Consider the following 19,041-nt stretch of genomic DNA (forward strand, 5'->3'; position numbering starts at 1 on the left):
TAATGAATCTAAGCATTTTTTAAAACTCATCAATACATGCATTTCTAATTTTTTAAAATATCCACATCCCTTTATATGAGAACTTAACTACATTTGAAACATATTTTAAAAAATAATTGGATGTTTTAAGCTAAGTTTCATTTTTGTAACTCCAAATAATGGAACTTTTTGGAAAAAAACAACATAATTTCTATTGAAAGCCTAGGTTGAGATAATTGATATTGGGTTAATGGTCTAACCAGGTGATCCTCTAGGTTAGTGTATTTAAATATGGAGTCTGAAATATAAATTGATTTGGAAAACATTGCTCTGCCTGCTCTAAGTGCTGTCTAAGGTATCTAAGGGTCAAGTCAGATCACTATAAAGTTATATGTTCGGGCTTTCACTTGAGCTGATTCATATTATGCTTTGGGCCTTTGATCAAGCATAAATGTAGTGGATGTTACGGTGCATGGCCAACATTATCCCCTTCATGACTGAACCGCTCTTGCCTCCACCTGATCCTGTTTCCCTCACCCTACTGCAGCGCCGATTCTGAGAGCACCCCCCAATAAACATCCTACAGGCAAGTTTCAGATTATGTTTCCCAGCTAACTCAATTGAAGATGATAAATATTTATTTTTAAATATGGGCATATAAAGAACTTCACTGCCTATTTTGCAAGTTGGAATTTTGTTCAAGATATCATTCAAGTCTTCCGTGAAAATATCTGGTTTATAAATTCTCAGATATTATTCTGAAAAATATTTGTCTTTCCTCAGAGCTGGCATGATTTAATTACTTATTAAGAAATATATATTAGGTTGAACTATACAGAAGGGACAATTCGTAGATCAAAAATTGTCAAATATCTGCAATTTCACAAGGCTCCACCTAATATGTTTTTAAAATTTTCCTTTTCCTTGGCTGTCAGGATGCTCGTGGGTAAATTTTGTACTCGATTGCAATATTAATCTTCAGCCTACATTTTCTGGTATAAATACCTCTCACCACATTTATGCCTTATATTTATTTATAATGTTTTGGAAAAGAGGGAGAATTAAGTAAATAAATTCTTTTAATTTAAATAAAACAGATCTCTGCACATAGACAAAACCTTGAACTTAAGCTGACCATCATTATTTTTAGTTTGCAATAACAGCATGCCAGAGAGATAATGCTGAGACATAATTCAGAGTTAGGAGATAATGTTTTACTTATTACTGTCAATAGCAAAACTTCCCTACATCTGGGTGGTCTTAATCTCTTTGATAGTCCAAAGAACCAAAATCACAATCTACAGCTGCTCTAGCCTTCTAGGTGAAGACTTTGGTATTCTGATTATGGTTTCCCTGCTTCCTCTAGTGGGTTCTCAAAGCTCTCTGCCACTGTACTTTAATGATTGATTCATAAAATCACTCATTGAACACATGTGAACACATATTTTTAAGTGCCTGCTGTGTGCCCCTCTCTGGGTTATGTATAGGAAGTATGGCAGTCCAGCAGCCAGCAAGATAAATGCAGCCCTTGCCCTTGGAGATCTATTTTTCTTCCCTGACTAGACTACGAGCTCTTTGAAGGCAGATACTGTGGTTATCTCCCTTTTACCTTCAATGCATGACTCAGCGCACACACACTTGACACTCAAAAGTATTTCTTAAATAAATGAATAAATGAACAATGGCAACATATAGTTTCATTTACCTCATCTCACCAACTACCAAGACCTTCAGTGAAACCAATCCAACAGATAGTTTTATAGTTGTGTCTTCAGATCCCAGGCAATTTAAAAGTATTTTAAAATTGACTGCACATGGTTTAACTGATGTTTTACAGTTAGTTGTCTCATTGTTCTGATATCAGTCCATGCTTGGAAAAGATGGAGGTTTACTGGGGAGTAATTTCATTGCATTCCATTTAATCTTCCCTGGCTCCACTGATCTTTCAGATTCTCATGCTTAGTTTATAGCTGTTGTATACAGATGTTGTATATCTATGTAGGATCCAAGAGAGTCTTCACTTTTGCCTGCTAAACCCTTGTAATTCCCTATAAATAACCAATAATTTAGGCAGAATTAGAATTTCATATTTTTTATTGCATCTCTGTATAGAGTGATCTAATGAGATGGTAGTTTTGCTTTGAGAAAGGAAAAGTATTCATGTGAATTCCTTTTCATGACTAATATTTGTGACTGTCTCCCAACTTCTTTTCTTCTTTCATTTTGATCTTTTACATTTGAGTTTTCCTTCTTTCTGTCCCCTATCCCAGGACCATCTCCTTCCAACACCTGATTTATAACCATTTTCTCTTTCAATTAGTTTTTTAAAACCACTGCTTCTTGTGGCATTCTAAATTCATTGTATACATTACTGAGCTTTTTCTTTGTATTCCAGTCATTTCAATCAGGAGCCAATATCATGTAGTGTTTAGGAAGCCAGGCCCTGTATTCCAGTTCCATCTCTTACTAGCAGAGTGATAACAGCCACACCATTTAACCTCTCTAAGTCTCAGTGGCTTCAATTATATGGTGCAATGGGGGTACTATTGATACCTATCTCCTAATGTTGTAACAAGGATTAAATGAAACAATGTGTGTAAAATGCTTAGCACAGTGCCTGATACCTGCTGCATATTATTATTTTTATCATCATCATCATTTTGGCTGTAGTTGATATTAATATTGCCCAAGTATATTGTAAATTCCTAGAGCCCTAGGATCACATTTATGACTTCCCTTGGACTCCTGATGTAACACAAAACACAATAAGTACTATAATGATGCTTTTAGCATCCATAGATGAAAAGTGAAAAATGAATTAGTTAATGAATGTTGTAAATTCTGATTCAACATACTTTTCTTAAAATAATATACAATGTTCTTTAACATTCAGTTACGTTGTGTGAAAGTCATTCAGATTTGTGAATCTGAAAATGCTGTTTATAGTGTATATTTTGTAAATGTATGTGGATTAAGGATTAATTTAAAACTGTAGGATAATCTAAATAGCTATCCCCCAAAAATTACCACAGGCATTTTAATGAAATGTTGTTTTACAACTTTAAAGCTCACAGCAATATAATTAGTAATATGTGTAATCTTTATTACCAATCTTAATCTTTTTTATATGACTGAAAAATTATTTTATGGTAGTACAATTAAAATAATGCTAAAAATGTCAGCATAACAGAATTAAACTAAAGTAACTACTACAATATTGTACCCCAAACCAGCTAATTTAAATGCAAAATACTTTGTAAAGGCTATTTATCTGAGCTAATGCATGTTAAGGGATTTAAGGAGTAGTTTGTGTAGCTGAAATAAAAGGAAAAATAAGCACTGTACAGCAATCTTTACTATTGTTTAACACGAGGGAAATATTAAATAGGTTTATATATAGGCCTCTTGAGGAAAATGTATTAGAAGTCACATCGCAGCATAGTAAATATAAAGGGGACTGGCAGGCAATACTATTTTCAGAGGTTTTTAAAGGGAAAGCTTGAAATACTTAAAATTGTCCTTATACAAATAATGGTATATCATTAACTATGATAGCTACACTGAAGATGCCCAGAATTTTATGTCTATGATTTGAAAAAGGGATTTCAATATACTGGATAGTTGCTTAGTTGGCACATGACACTGGTTAGATTTTTCTCTGAATGCTTCTTTCTGTCAATTCATAATGATTCTACCAAAGTATTGTTATTATAAAGTGAGAATATGGAAGAGTTTAAAATTAAGATTTTTAAAAAATTAAAATAAAACTCAGTATAGAAACTCTGGAAAATACAGAAAACTGAAAAAAATCACCTAGATTTTCACCACCCATAAAGTATCAGACAATATTTAGTATATATATTTCTAGTCTCTGCTCCCTCATGGATAATTTTTTAAAATCTTTCATTAAAAATAGAGATTATAGCCAATGGAATATTTATATGTAATATAAAGGAATACAAGAGATATATGTTATATAAAAATCACTAATAATAGTAAATCAGCTGTGTTTTCCTTTTATTATTTTAGTCATTCTTTTTCAGACCCTCAAAAAGTTTTGCTGCTTTTTTATTTATTCCAAGTTGGTTTCAGTTGCATATTATTTTAAGAGCTGTTCTTAAACACTTGGTTAGCATTTAAAATATTTTAGTAAAGTTTTAATGACTTCTCAAAAACTATAGTCCATTAATATCTTATGTAAATTATGACAGAAGCATAGACAATAAATTAGAAACAAACTAGATGTTACAGTGTTTATTGTCATAATCCAGTTGTTGAAAGTGGAACTCATTTACCAGATGATGCTACACATTGCATTTGTTTGGTTTTTATTTGGTAGGTCCCAGCACACCTGGAAAGTTCTGCTAGGACTCAGCTACAGAAAGTTCAGAGACAGCAAGTAAAACCTTTCATGACCCTTGACCACCAGATCGTCCACCAGACTCTTAAACGGTCACACCCTCCAACACCAAGCAGTGCACTTCTGGTACAGCATGGACACCAGTCTCCTGAGAGTAACACTGGACCCACTGGAAATCCACTCACCAAGTTGCTAACTCTTGGGAAAGAAGATGACAATGTGGAATGGCATGTATGTCTAATGGCTGCTTATGAAAATATATCATCAGTTTCTTGGGAAAAAAAATACCTCAAGAAATTGAAGTCAAATTTTTATAGTAAACATTCCATATGCAAATTTATTTAACAAAAGGATGTCTTAATTTATTAATTTGTAGTAATTAGTTATGCCCATAAGAATTGTTATGCATAAAATATAACAATTCATTTTTTAACACTCATTTCAGTTTTGTATCAATGTGAGTCAAAGCAGGTTCTAATAGTAATATGTTAAGAAGATTTAGCTTTAATTGTAATGGTTTTCTGATAACTTTAGTTAAAACATTTATCAACAGTTACATTATCTGAAGTACCCATTAAGATAAAACAAGCAAAAGAATAAATAACAGTAAACATGTGCTCTAGAAATGTTTATCAGAATGAGACTAATAATCTTCTTGCACTTAATATTTTGTAGAATTATATCGGAATTTATTACTATTGATTATCTATCCATTCATTTCTATTTTCAACAAATACTTGCCTACCATTTACTAAATAAGAGGAAATTAGAGGTGCTGAGGATACAAAATTAATGAGTGTCTAGCTTCGTGGAGTTCATAATTATTGTGACTTGCTTGTAAATGAACCTTCAAAAAATACTGAAGAATGAGTAGAAGTGGGAGAAAACTAGAACTAGAAAACTAGAACTGGGAAAAAGAGTTCCTTTAATATCTCAATGTAGAAAAACTACATCAGTAACTGAGCTTTCTATTCTTTTCTTTTTCTTTTTTTCCATTTGATTTTTAGATGGAGACATGGTTCTATGATCTCCCAGATTTAATCTCCCAATCTACATTCCTGGTGATTATTACTGATTTCAGGTCACTGCTTTTTAGCTAAGTCTGTAGCCTCCAGGTACAAAATAGATGTTAAGTATATCATTATTTGAATTCCAAATGTTAGAGGAAGATTTTCTTTTGCAAATTTTATGTTAATCTAGAAAAGAGAAAAGAATAAGGACCTGGTAGATTGTTTAATGTAATATAAAACAACCACAAAACAGGACTAGTTGAAATCTAAAACTAAACATAGATCTCTACATGTATATTTACTTAAACTTTTCAGTAGTGGATATACAAAGAATTTTCAAAAAAAATGTAGAACTAGGTTCTCTATTCACTCTATGAAGATAATAAAAATATATGTAGGTTGAAAATCATCTGTACAATAAATATTAGAACTCACCCAATACAACTTTTCTTACAACCACCTTCTTCCCAAGTTCATTTCCTTGTGTGGAAGAGTGATTCCCAAAGGAAAAAACAAACCGCAAAGGATATGCATATGCCAGTCAATTCTAGGCAAAACCCAGAAAATGATCTTATTATGTGTCTTATGAAATATGTCTTCTAAAAGATGAGAAAGGATAACTAACATATATCAGTCTTCTCGGTTTTTCTTAGATAACATTTTTATTCCTTAGGCACACAGATTACCTTTTATTTTATAATAAGTTTGTATAAGAGAAATTTACCTGATCTTAGTGGACCTTTAGGTGGTGTCAGTCAAAAGGAGTTGCATGGCTGGGAAGGGTTGAAAGCCTCATTAAGTGCAGTGGTCTAGGGACAACATGCACATTGGCTGCAGACAAACACTTTCTATTTTTTTAACCATTGTTCTTTAAACTGTGTATATAAGTCTCTTCAACCATTAATGTCAATCACAATTTTATTCCATCTGTTATAGTTTTAATGTGTGTTTTCTTTGAATTTGACTTATCGTGTACACATTTTCACATAGTGCCGTCAATTCCAGTCTTGCTATCTTTAGTAGCTAAGATGTATCCTACCTTGTTGCCATTTCCTAATATTCTTTTTTTTTTAAACATCTTTATTGGAGTATAATTGCTTTACAATGTTGCGTTAGTTTCTGCTGTATAACAAAGTGAATCAGCTATATGTATACATATATCCCAATATCCCCTCCCTGTTGCGTCTCCCTCCCACCCTCCCTACCCCACCCCTCTAGGTGGTCACAAAGCAATGAGCTGATTTCCCTGTGCTATGCGGCTGCTTCCCACTAGCTATCTGTTTTACATTTGGTAGTGTATATGTGTCAATGCTACTCTCTCACTTCGTCCCAGCTCACCCTTCCCCTTCCCTGTGTCCTCAAGTCCATTCTCTACATCTGCGTCTTTATTCCTGTCCTTCCCCTAGGTTCATCAGAAACATTTTTTTTTTTTTCGATTCCATATATATGTGTTAGCATGCGGTATTTGTTTTTCTCTTTCTGACTTACTTCACTCTGTATGACAGACTCTAGATCCATCCACCTCAATACAAATAACTCAGTTTCGTTTCTTTTTATGAGTCAGTAATATTCTATTGTATATATGTGCCACATCTTCTTCATCCATTCATCTGTGAGTGGACACCTAGGTTGCTTCCATGTTCCAGCTATTGAGAATAATGCTGCAATGAACATGTGGTACATGACTCTTTTTGAATTATGGTTTTCTCAGGGTATATGCCCAGTAGTGGGATTGCTGGGTCATATGGTAGTTCTATTTTTAGTTTTTTAGGGAAACTCCATACTGTTCTCCATAGTGGCTGTATCAATTCACATTCCCACCGACAGTGCAAGAGGGTTCCCTTTTCTCCACCCCTCTCCAGCATTTATTGTTTGTAGATTTTTTGATGCTGGCCATTCTGACTGGTGTGAGGTGATACCTCATTGTAGCTTTGATTTGCATTTCTCTAATAATTTGTGATGTTGAGCATCCTTTCATATGTTTGTTGGCAATCTGTATATCTTCTCTGGAGAAATGTCTATTTAGATCTTCTGCCCAGTTTTGGATTGCGTTGTTTGTATTTTTGATATTGAGCTGCATGAGCTCCTTGTATATTTTGGAAGTTCATCCTTTGTCGGTTGTTTCATTTGCAAATATTTTCTCCCTTTCTGAGCATTGTCTTTTCATCTTGTTTATGGTTTCCTTTGCTGTGCAAAAGCTTTTAAGTTTCATTAGGTCCCACTTGTTTATTTGAACTGTGATTAAAAATCTTCAAACAAACAAAGCCCAGGACCAGATGGCTTCACAGGCGAATTCTATCAAACATTTAGAGAAGAGCCAACACTTATGCTTCTCACTCTTCCAAAATATAGCAGAGGGAGGAACACTCCCAAACTCAATCTATGAGGCCACCATCACCCTGATACCAAAACCCGACAAAGATGTCACAAAAAAAGAAAACTACAGACCAATATCACTGATAAACATTGATGCAAAATCCTCAACAAACTACTAGCAAACAGATTCCAACAGCACATTAAAAGGATCACACACCACCATCAAGTGGGGTTTATCCCAGGAATACAAGGATTCTTCAATATTCACAAATCAATGTGATACACCATATTAACAAACTGAAGGATAAAAACCATATGATCATCTGAATAGATGCAGAAAAAGCTTTTGACAAAATTCAACACCGATTTATGATAAAAAAACTCTCCAGAAAGTAGACATAGAGGGAACTTACCTCAACATCCTAATATTCTTTGATTGGTGCTAAGAGTCATTGTCACAAAGCAGAAAGTTTGGAGTCTTCAGAGTCAGGCACCATGAGATTAGCACCACCACTTAGTTGTTGTGTGGTCTCAATCCTTAACCTCTCTCACCAACATTTCTATGGTTTGAAGAGTTGTCTTATATATAAATTTATATATTTATTTACATTTTATTTTTGGCTGTGTTGGGTCTTCATTGCGGCAAGTGGGGGCTACTCTTCATTGTGGTGTGTGAGCTTCTCATTGCAGTGGCTTCTCTTGTTGTGGAGCACGGGCTGTAGGCACACGGGCTTCAGTAGTTGTTGTATGTGGGCTCAGTACTTGTGGCTCGCGGGCTCTAGAGTGCAGGCTCAGTAGTTATGGCACACGAGCTTTGTTGCTCCACGGCATGTGGGATCTTCCTGGACCAGGGCTCGAACCTGTGTCCTCTACATTGGCAGGCGGATTCCTAACCACTGCACCACCAAGGAATTCCTTGAAGAGTTGTTTTGATGCTTACATTTCCAGGTGGGTTGTGGGGAGCTTCTGTCATCTTTTATTTTTATAATTATTTTAACATTATTTTATTTTTTCAGCTTGATTGTGAAATAATTGACATAATCATTATATATGTTTGAGGAATACAGCATGATGATTTAATTTACACATACTGTGACATGATTACCACAATAGGTTCAGCTAACATCCATCTTATCATATAGATACAGTAAAAAAAAAAAACAAAAAGAAGAAAAGAAAAAATTTCCTCTTAATGACTTTCCTGTATGTCATACAACATTGTTAAATATAGTCATCACGTTGTAGTACATTATATTATATAAGTACTAGTTGTAGTACTTATATAAGTACTAAGGTACTTATTTATCTTAGTACTGAAGTTTGTACCTTTTCACCACCTTCCTCCAATTCCTCACCACTCCGACCACCAACTTCTGGTAGCCACAAGTCTGGTCTCTTTTTTTTGTTTGTTTTTTAACATCTTTCTTGGAGTATAATTGCTTTACAATGTTGTGTTAGTTTCTGCTCTATAACAAAGTGAATCAGTTACACGTATACATATGTCCCAATATCTCTTCCCTCTTGCATCTCCCTCCCTCCTAACCTCCCTATCCCACCCCGCTAGGTGGTCACAAAGCACCAAGCTGATCTCCCTGTGCTATGCGGCTACTTCCCAATAGCTATCTATTTTACATTTGGTAGTGTATATATGTCCATGTCACTCTCTCACTTTGTCCCAGCTTACCCTTCCCCCTCCCCATATCCTCAAGTCCATTCTCTAGTAGGTCTGCATCTTTATTCCTGTCTTGCCCCTAGGTTCTTCTGACTATTTTTTTTCTTTTATTCTTTTCTTTTAGATTCCATATATATGTGTTAGCATATGGTATTTGTTTTTCTCTTTCTGACTTACTTCACTCTGTATGACAGTATCTAGGTCCATCCACCTCACTACAAATAACTCAGTTTCATTCCTTTTTATGGCTGAGTGATATTCCATTGTATATATGTGTCACATCTTCTTTATCCATTCATCTGTTGATGGACACTTAGGTTGCTTCCATGTCCTGGCTATTGTAAATAGAACTGCAATGAACATTTTGGTATATGACTATTTTTGAACTATGGTTTTCTCAGGGTATATGCCCAGTAGTGGGATTGCTGGGTCGTATGCTAGTTCTATTTTTAGTTTCTTAAGGAACCTCCATACTGTTCTCTATAGTGGCTGTATCAATTTACATTCCCACCAACAGTGCAAGAGTGTTCCCTTTTCTCCACACCCTCTCCAGCATTTATTGTTTGTAGATTTTTTGATGATGTCTATTCTGACCAGTATGAGATGATATCTCATTGCAGTTTTGATTTGCATTTCTCTAATGATTAATGATGTTGAGCATTCTTTCACATGTTTGTTGGCAATCTGTATATCTTCTTTGGAGAAGTGTCTATTTAGGACTTCTGCCGCTTTTTGGATTGGGTTGTTTGTTTTTTTGATATTGAGCTGCATGTATTGCTTGTATGTTTCGGAGATTAATCCTTTGTCAGTTGCTTCATTTGCAAATATTTTCTCCCATTCTGAGCGTTGTCTATTCATCTTGTTTATGGTTTCCTTTGCTGTGCAAAAGCTTTAAGTTTCATTAGGTCCCATTTGTTTATTTTTGTTTTTATTTCCATTTCTCTAGGAGGTGGGTCAAAAGGATCTTGCTGTGATTTATGTCATAGAGTGTTCTGCCTATGTTATCCTCTAAGAGTTTGATGGTGTCTGGCCTTACATTTAGGTCTTTAATCCATTTTGAGTTTAATTTTGTGTATGGTGTTAGGGAGAGTTCTAATTTCATTGTTTTACATGTAGCTGTCCAGTTTTCCCAGCACCACTTATTGAAGAGGCTGTCTTTTATCCACTATATATTCTTGCCTCCTTTATCAAAGATAAGGTGACCATATGTGCGTGGGTTTATCTATGGGCTTTCTATCCTGTTCCATTGATCTATATTTCTGTTTTTGTGCCAGTACCATACTGTCTTGATTACTGTAGCTTTGTAGTATAGTCTGAAGTCAGGGAGCCTGATTCTTCCAGCTCCATTTTTCTTTCACAAGATTGCTTTGGCTACTTGGGGTCTTTTGTGTTTCCATACAAATTGTGAAATTTTTGGTTCTAGTTCTGTGAAAAATGCCAGTGGTAGTTTGATAGGGATTGCATTGAATCTGTAGACTGCTTTGGGTAGTAAAGTCATTTTCACAATGCTGATTCTTCCAATCCAAGAACATGGTATATCTCTCCATCCGTTTGTATCATCTTTAATTTCTTGCATCAGTTTCTTATAGTTTTCTGCATACAGGTTTTTTGTCTTCTTAAGTAGGTTTATTCTTAGGTATTTTATTCTTCATGTTGCAATGGTAAATAGGAGTATTTCCTTAATTTCTCTTTCAGATATTTCATCATTAGTGTAGAGGCATGCAAGAGATTTCTGTACATTCATTGTGTATCCTGCTACTTTACCAAATTCATTGATTAGCTCTAGTAGTTTTCTGGTAGCATCTTTAGGATTCTCTATGTATAGTATCATGTCATCTGCAAACAGTGACAGCTTTACTTCTTCTTTTCCAATTTGGATTCCTTTTATTTCTTTTTCTTCTCTGATTGCTGTGGCTAAAACTTCAAAAACTATGGTGAATAATAGTGGTGAGAGTGGGCAACCTTGTCTTGTTCCTGATCTTACTGGAGATGGTTTCAGTTTTTCACCATTGAGTACAATGTTAGCTGTGCGTTTGTCATATATGGCCTTTGTTATGTTGAGTTAAGTTCCCTCTATTTATTGTCATTTGCTTCTAGGTATTTTTGATTTCCTCTTGATTTCTTCGGTGATCTCTTGGTTATTAAGTAGTGTGTTGTTTACCCTCCATGTGTTTGTATTTCTTACAAATTTTTTCCTGTAATTGATATCTAGCCTCATAGCGTTGTGGTCAGAAAAGATACTTGATATGATTTCAATTTTCTTAAATTTACCAAGGCTTTATTTGTGACCCAAGATATGATCTATCCTGGAGAATGTTCCATGAGCACTTGAGAAGAATGTGTATTCTGTTGTTTTTGGATGGAATGTCCTATAAATATCAACTAAGTCCATCTTGTTTGATGTATCATTTAAAGCTTGTGTTTCCTTATTTATTTTCTTTTTTGATGATCTGTCCATTGGTGAAAGTGGGGTGTTAAAGTCCCCTACTATGATTGTGTTAATTTCCCCTTTTAGGCTGTTAGTAATTTCCTTATGTATTGAGGTGCTCCTCTGTTGAGAGCATAAATATTTACAATTGTTATATCTTCTTCTTGGATTGATCCCTTGATCATTATGTAGTGTCCTTCTTTGCCTCTTGTAATAGTCTTTGTTTTAAAGTCTATTTTGTCTGATATGAGAATTGCTACTCCAGCTTTCTTTTGATTTCCATTTGCATGGAATATCTTTTTCCATCCCCTCACTTTCAGTCTGTATGAAGTGGGTCTCTTGTAGACAGCATATATATGGGTCTTGTTTTTGTTTCCATTCAGCAAGCCTGTGTCTTTTGGTTGGAACATTTAATCCATTCACGTTTACAGTAATTATGGATATGTATGTTCCTATTACCATTTTCTTAATTGTTTGGGGTGTTTTTTTGTAGGTCCTTTTCTTCTCTTGTGTTTCCCACTTAGAGAAGTTCCTTTAGCACTTGTTGTAGAGCTGATTTGGTGCTGCTGAATTCTCTTAGCTTTTGCTTGTCTGTAAAGCTTTTAATTTCTCCGTCAAATCTGAATGAGACCCTTGCTGGGTAGAGTAATCTTGGTTGTAGGTGTTTCTCTTTCATCACTTTAAGTATGACCTGCCAGTCCCTTCTGGCTTGCAGAGCTTCTGCTGAAAGATCAGCTGTTAACCTTATGGAGATTCCCTTATTTGTTACTTGTTGTTTTTCCCCTGCTGGTTTTAATATTTATTTTTTGTATTTAATTTTTTATAGTTTGATTAATATGTGTCTTGGCATATTTCTCCTTGGATTTATCCTGTATGGGACTCTCTGTGCTTCCTGGACTTGATTAACTATTTCTTTTTCCATATTAGGAAGTTTTCAACTATAATCTCTTCAAATATTTTCTCAGTCCCTTTCTTTTTCTCTTCTTCTTCTGGGACCCCTATAATTCAAATGTTGGTGTGTTTAATGTTGTCCCAGAGGTCTCTAAGACTGTCTTCAATTCTTTTCATTCTTTTTTCTTTATTCCTCTCTGCAGTAGTTATTTCCACTATTTTATCTTCCAGGTCACTTATCTGTTCTTCTGCCTCAGTTATTCTGGTATTGATCCCTTCTAGAGAATTTTTAATTTCATTTATTGTGTTGTTCATCACTGTTTGTTTGCTCTTTAGTTCTTCTAGGTCCTTGTTAAATGTTTCTTGTATTTTCTACATTCTATTTCCAAGATTTTGGATCATCTTTACTATCATTATTCTGAATTATTTTTCAGGTAGACTGCCTATTTCCTCTTCATTTTTTAGGTCTGGTGGGTTTTTGCCTTACTCCTTCATATGCTGTGTGTTTCTCTGTCTTCTCATTTTGCTTAACTTACTGTGTTTGGGGTCTCCTTATTGCAGGCTGCAGGTTTGTAGTTTCCATTGTTTTTGGTATCTGTCCCCAGTGGCTAAGGTCGGTTCAGTGGGTTGTGTAGGCTTCATGGTGGAGGAGACTAATGCCTGTGTTCTGGGGGATGAGGCTGGATCTTGTCTTTCTGGTTGGCAGGTCCATGTCTGGTGGTGTGTTTTGGGGTATCTGTGGCCTTATTATGATTTTAGGCAGCCTCTGTGCTAATGGGTGGGGTTGTGTTCCTTTCTTGCTAGTTGTTTGGCATAGGGTGTCCTGCACTCCAGCTTGCTGGTCGTTGACTGGATTTGGGTCTTGGCATTGTGATGGGGATCTCTGGAAGATTTTCACTGTTTGATATTACATGCAGCTGGGAGGTCTGTTGTGGACCAGTGTCCTGAACTTGGCTCTCCCATCTCAGTGGCAGAGTCCTGATGCCTGTTTGGAGCACCAAGAGCCTGTCCTCCACACGGCTCAGAATAAAAGGGAGAAAAGAAAGAAAGAAAGAAAGAAAGAAGAAGATAAAATAAAATAAAATAAACTATTAAAATAAAAAATAATTATTTAGAGAAAAAAATTTTTAAGCAGTAAAAAAAAAAAAAAAAAGGCAAGACAGAACCCTAGGACAAATGGTAAAAGCAAAGCTATACAGAAAAAATCACATAGAAGCATAGACATACTCACAAAAAGAGAAAAAGGGAAATATACATATATATATCATTGCTCCCTAAGTCCCCCTCCTCAATTTGTGATGATTCGTTGTCTATTCATGTATTCCACAGATGCAGGGTACATCAAGTTGATTGTGGAGATTTAATCCACTGCTTCTGAGGCTGCTGGGTGAAATTTCCCTTTCTTTTCTTTGTTCGCACAGCTCCCAGGTTTCAGCTTTGGATTTGGGCCTGCCTCTGCATGTATTTCGCCTGAGGGCGTCTGTTCGTCGCTCAGACAGGATGGGGTTAAAGGAACCGCTGATTCGGGGGCTCTGGCTCACTCAAGCCGGGAGGAGGGAGGGGTACGGAGTACGGGGCGAGCCTGCGGCGGCAGAGGCCGGCAGGACGTTGCACCGGCCTGAGGCGCGCTGTGTGTTCTCCCGGGGAAGTTGCCCCTGGATCACTGGATCCTGGCAGTGGCGGGCTGCAGAGGCTCCCAGGAGGGGAGGTGTGGATAGTGACCTGTGCTCGCACACAGGCTTCTTGGTGGCAGCAGCAGCAGCCTGAGTGTCTCATGCGCAAACAATCCTCTCGGGCTGGTGAGTGCTGGTCAGCTCCGATCCTCTGTGCGGGAATCTCTCCACTTTGCCCTCCGCACTCCGGTGGCTGCATTCTCCTCCGTGGCTCTGAAGCTTCCCCGCTCCGCGCCCCTGCAGTCTCTGCCCGCTAAGGGGCTTCCTAGTGTGTGGAAACCTTTCCTCCTTAACAGCTCCCTCCCCCGGTGCAGGGCCCGTCCCTATCCTTTTGTCTCTGTTTATTCTTTTTTCTTTTGCCCTACCCAGGTACGTGGGGAGTTTCTTGCCTTTTGGGAGGTCTGAGGTCTTCTGCCAGCGTTCAGTAGGTGTTCTGTGGGAGTTTTTCCACGTGTAGATGTATTTCTGATGTATTTCTGGGAAGGTAATCTCCAGGTCTTACTGTTCTGCCATCTTGAAGGTCCTCTGATCTCTTTTTTTTTTTTTTGGCGGTACGCGGGCCTCTCACTTTTGTGGCCTCTCCCATTGCGGAGCACAGGCTCCGGACGTGCAGGCTCAGCAGCCATGGCTCACGGGCCTAGCTGCTCCACAGCATGTGGGATCTTCCCGGACCGGGACACAAACCCCCGTCCCCTGCATCGGCAGGCGGACTCTCAACCACTGCACCACCAAGGAAGCCCCTCTGATCTCTTTTTCTACGAGTTTTTTTTGTTTTTGTTTTTGCTTTAGTTTCCACATATAAGTGAGATCATGCAGTATTTGTCTTTCTTTGTCTGACTTCCTTCACTTAGCATAATGCCTTCAAGGCCTGCTTTTGCTGTATCCCGTAAGTTCTGGTTTGTCATGTCTCTAGTTTTGTTTGTCTTAATAAACATTTTTATTTCCCTTTTAATTTCCTCTTTGATCCATTGAATGTTCAGGAGAGTGTTGTGTAATTTCAATGTGTTTGTGAATTTTCTAGTTTCCTCTTGTTGATTTCTAGTTTCATGCCATTGTGATTAGCAAAGACACTTAGTATTACTCCATTCTTGAATTTGTTAAGACTTGTTTTGTGGTCTAACATATGGTCTATCCTAGAAAATGTCACATGTATACTTGAGAGTACACATGTGTATTCTGCTGTCAATGGACAGAATGTTCTTTGTGTATCTTTTAGGTCCAGGACATGTATAGTGTTGATCAAATCCACTGTTTCCTTATTGATTCTCTGTGTGGATGATCTATCCATTGTTGAGAGTGGGGTACAAAAGTCTTCAAATATTATTGTTTATAGTAACTATACCATTTATTTTTCTCTTTAGCGCTGTTAGTTTTTTCTTTATATACTTAGGTGCTGTGATGTTGGACTCATAAATAGTTACATCTTTTTGATGCATTGACCCCTGTATCATTATATAATGACCTTCTTTGTCTCTTTTTACCATTTTTAGTTTAGTCTGTTTTGTCTGATGTAAGCAATATAAGCTGTCTACCCCTGCTTTCTTTTGGTTACCACTGCTTGAAATGTCTTTTTCCATCCCTTCACTCTCAGTCTATTTGTGTCTTTAAGGTGAAAGTGAGTCTCCTGTAGACAGCACATTTTGGATCTTCTATTTTTAATCCATTCATCCATACTATGTCTTTGAATTGGAGAATTTAATTCATTTATATTTAAAGTAATTACTGATAGATAAGGGCTCACTACAATAAAATGTTTTTAGTTGTTTTCTGGTTATTTTGTAGCTCCATCATTCCCTGTTTCTTATCCTGCTATCATTTTTTGTGTTCTGCCTTTTGGTATCAATATGCTTTGACTTCTTTATTGAGTTCTTTTGCGTAATTACAATACTATAAGATTTTCCTGTGTTTATCATGAGGCTTACATAAAATAACTTAAACTTATAACACCCTATTTTAAATTGCTAGCAACTTAACTTCAATAGAATTTGTATTCTTTACACTTTTACTTCTTCTCCCCGTCACACTTTAGGTTATTGCTGTTAAAATTTATACTTTTTTAAATATTGGGTTATTAATAATAGATTATTGTATTTCTTAATTTTGTTTAGTTACCTGTCTATGTTTCCATGTAGGTCACTAAACTTCCTTAAAAGGATTATTCTGAATTCTTTATCTGACAGTTCATAGATCTCCATTTCTTTAGGGTCAGTTATTGGAGTTTAATTAGTTTCCTTTGGTGGTGTCATATTTACCTGATTTTTTATGATCCTTAATTCCTTATGTTGGTATCTGTGCATTTGAGTAATAGGGCTCCTCTTGCAGACTTTACAGGTTTGCTTTGCCAGAGACAGTTCTTCATCAGTCTGCTCATTTTGGGTTTCTGGTGTGTCTGCCACTAATGCCTTTGGGCAGGTGGAGCCTGATATTATGATATATTTGGGTGAGGCAACTGTTAGAACTCTGAAGACAGGGATTGGGGGTTGTGCCGCTAGCTGAGAGCAGTTGGATAGGACTGTTGGCTTTGTTTCTTACTCAAGTGAGGCTGTAGAATGGGCTCCACAGTTGCCTGAATTCTCTGATCAGGCTTACTAGATGGTTGGGACTGGATGTAGCTGGTGGGGCTATGAATTAGCTTCCCTGTCCTAGCAGGGAAGTAGGTCAGGGCCCGGGGCCTGTGCAGTTCATTGTTTGGAGGCCTGAATAAGGCCTGAGTATGCACTGAATACCCTGGTCAGATGAGGCCACTGATTTTGCTCTGCAGATAGGGGAAGCCATGGCTGTGCTCTCTGTTCAAGTGCCACTGTATGTGGGACTGTTGAATGGGCTATGCAACTTCCCATGTGTTCTGATTAGGTTTCCTTGTTGGATGGGCTGAAGGCTGTATTCAATGATGAGCAAGACTATGAATTAGATTCTCTGCCCAGACACAGTTGCAGAAGCTGCTCTAAAACAAGTGAAGCTCTTTGTTGTCTTAACTCAAGCTGACCCACACCCAAGTTCCTTGGCTGAACAGGGCTGCTGGCTTTGCTCTCCAGACTATCAGTTCTGTCTGCCCTTTGCTCAACTTGAGTGCTGCTGTGCTGCAAAACTTTCAGGTATTTTTGCTAGCCCTTCTGATCAGTTGGGGCCAGAGGAATAGCCTTCCAGACTATTCTCAATTTTCCAAGGAGGTTCTCAGTTTGAGAGACACCAAGAGCTACCCTTGGCTATGAATTAATCTTCCTGCCTGTGCATAGCATGGGAAGACCCCATGACTGGTACTGGCTTTGCTCTGTGGGTGATCTGCTCTGCCTGTCCACCTGCCTCTTGACTCAAGCCCCACTGTGCCACACAACTTCCAGGAGTTGTCACTAGCTCTTCTGTTCAGATGGGGCTGGAAAGTACTTTTCACTGTGGGTGGGGCCATGACTCAGCACCGTGACTGGGTGTGGACAAATGGGCTCTAGGGCTGATAAAACTCCTTGAGTATCTGAATCAGTCAGATCTGTGCCCCCTCCCCCCAAGTTACCTGGTCAAAGTGTACCCCTGATTTGGTTCTGCAGACCAACGATGTCGCTGGTTGGATTTACTAGGCAGGCACTGCAGATACGAACTGTCTGCCAAGATCTGTGTGTTGATTGTTGCAAGCCCCTCCCTGCTTCTCTGTCACAGATTCCCAGTGGCTGGGCCCCATAGATTCCTCTGCAATTACCATAGTGCGAGATCAAAGTAGGGGCTCCCACAGAGCAGCCCACAATGTTGAAGGAGATTGGTTGTCCGCCCTGGGTTCTCTTTCCCTCTGGACGAACCAGTGGCTCAGAGAAGACCTCTCTGCATAGTGTTGCACTGTCCTACGGGAGGGTCAATGTGGTCAACGTGTAGCTGCTTCTCTCGCCTTCTGATGCAGTCTGCCTTGATCTCTGAGGTTCAGTGGGTATTTCAGCCTCACCCCCGTGCTCTAGGATTCTCTTAGTGGTGTCTTGTTTCTGAATAGATGTTAATTGTTCTTCTCATGATGGTGAGTGAATTCAGGAGCTAACTAAGTTGCCATCTTGGTGATGTCACTCTGATGCTTACATTTTTTGAAGTTTCTAACACAAGGGCAGTGAGATTGCTCAGGATTTGGTGGCTGTTGCCATATTTTTGTGTTTCTTTCTTCTATGCTTGTCCTCCTGTGACATCACGGAACATTTCATTAATTCAAAGACCCCAGAAATCATAGCTACCACAGAAGAAATCTATGAGAGCATCCATAGATTTAGGATTTGGGGGTTGCAATTAGGAGTAATTAGGTGATTAAAGCGCTCCAAGACAATCAGATATAAAGTCAAATAAGCATTTTATAGCATGGGTCTTTCCAAGATAAAATTCAAATTTGTACTCACGGCACACAGGACTCTTCCACACTTAACCCTTGCTACCCTACCCAGACTTATCATTACACATCTGCATGGTACTGTGTTCTTCAGCCATATGGTTCACTAGTGATTTTCACAGCGGCCAGGTTCTTCCTTATATCCTTTCTTTACCAACTACTCATTCAGTCTCCATTTATCTGGATAATTCTGACTGACTCTTCAAAATTCGTCTCAGGTTTCTTCTTTCCCTGGGGGTATTCTGTGTGGATTAGGTGCCTATTCTCTGAGTTTTCATAGTAACACCTATATCATGTGGATAAAAATTGCTCTTGTCATAGCATTTTTACAGCACATGCTATATTTTAATTATTCCTT

The 19,041-nt window shown here is 37.6% G+C and overlaps 1 protein-coding gene across 2 annotated transcripts in view; it reads left to right on the top strand.

Annotated features, from left to right (window-relative positions):
• Nucleotides 1-19,041, top strand: part of TFEC (transcription factor EC) — a gene marked incomplete at its 5' end in the record, with an annotated part of 76,506 nt that overhangs the window by 20,334 nt on the left and 37,131 nt on the right. Inside the window, one exon of one of the 2 annotated variants that reach the window (XM_082661575.1) lies at nt 4,319-4,570. In XM_082661575.1, the coding sequence (XP_082517701.1) occupies nt 4,391-4,570 (180 nt within the window). Of the gene's footprint in view, nt 1-4,318; nt 4,571-19,041 lie in introns of those variants that run through there. The other variant, XM_082661574.1, reaches the window with a different exon arrangement.

This window comes from Grampus griseus, assembly GCF_964374135.1.
Source record: "Grampus griseus genome assembly, chromosome: 9".
NCBI classification, from domain to species: Eukaryota; Metazoa; Chordata; class Mammalia; order Artiodactyla; family Delphinidae; genus Grampus; species Grampus griseus.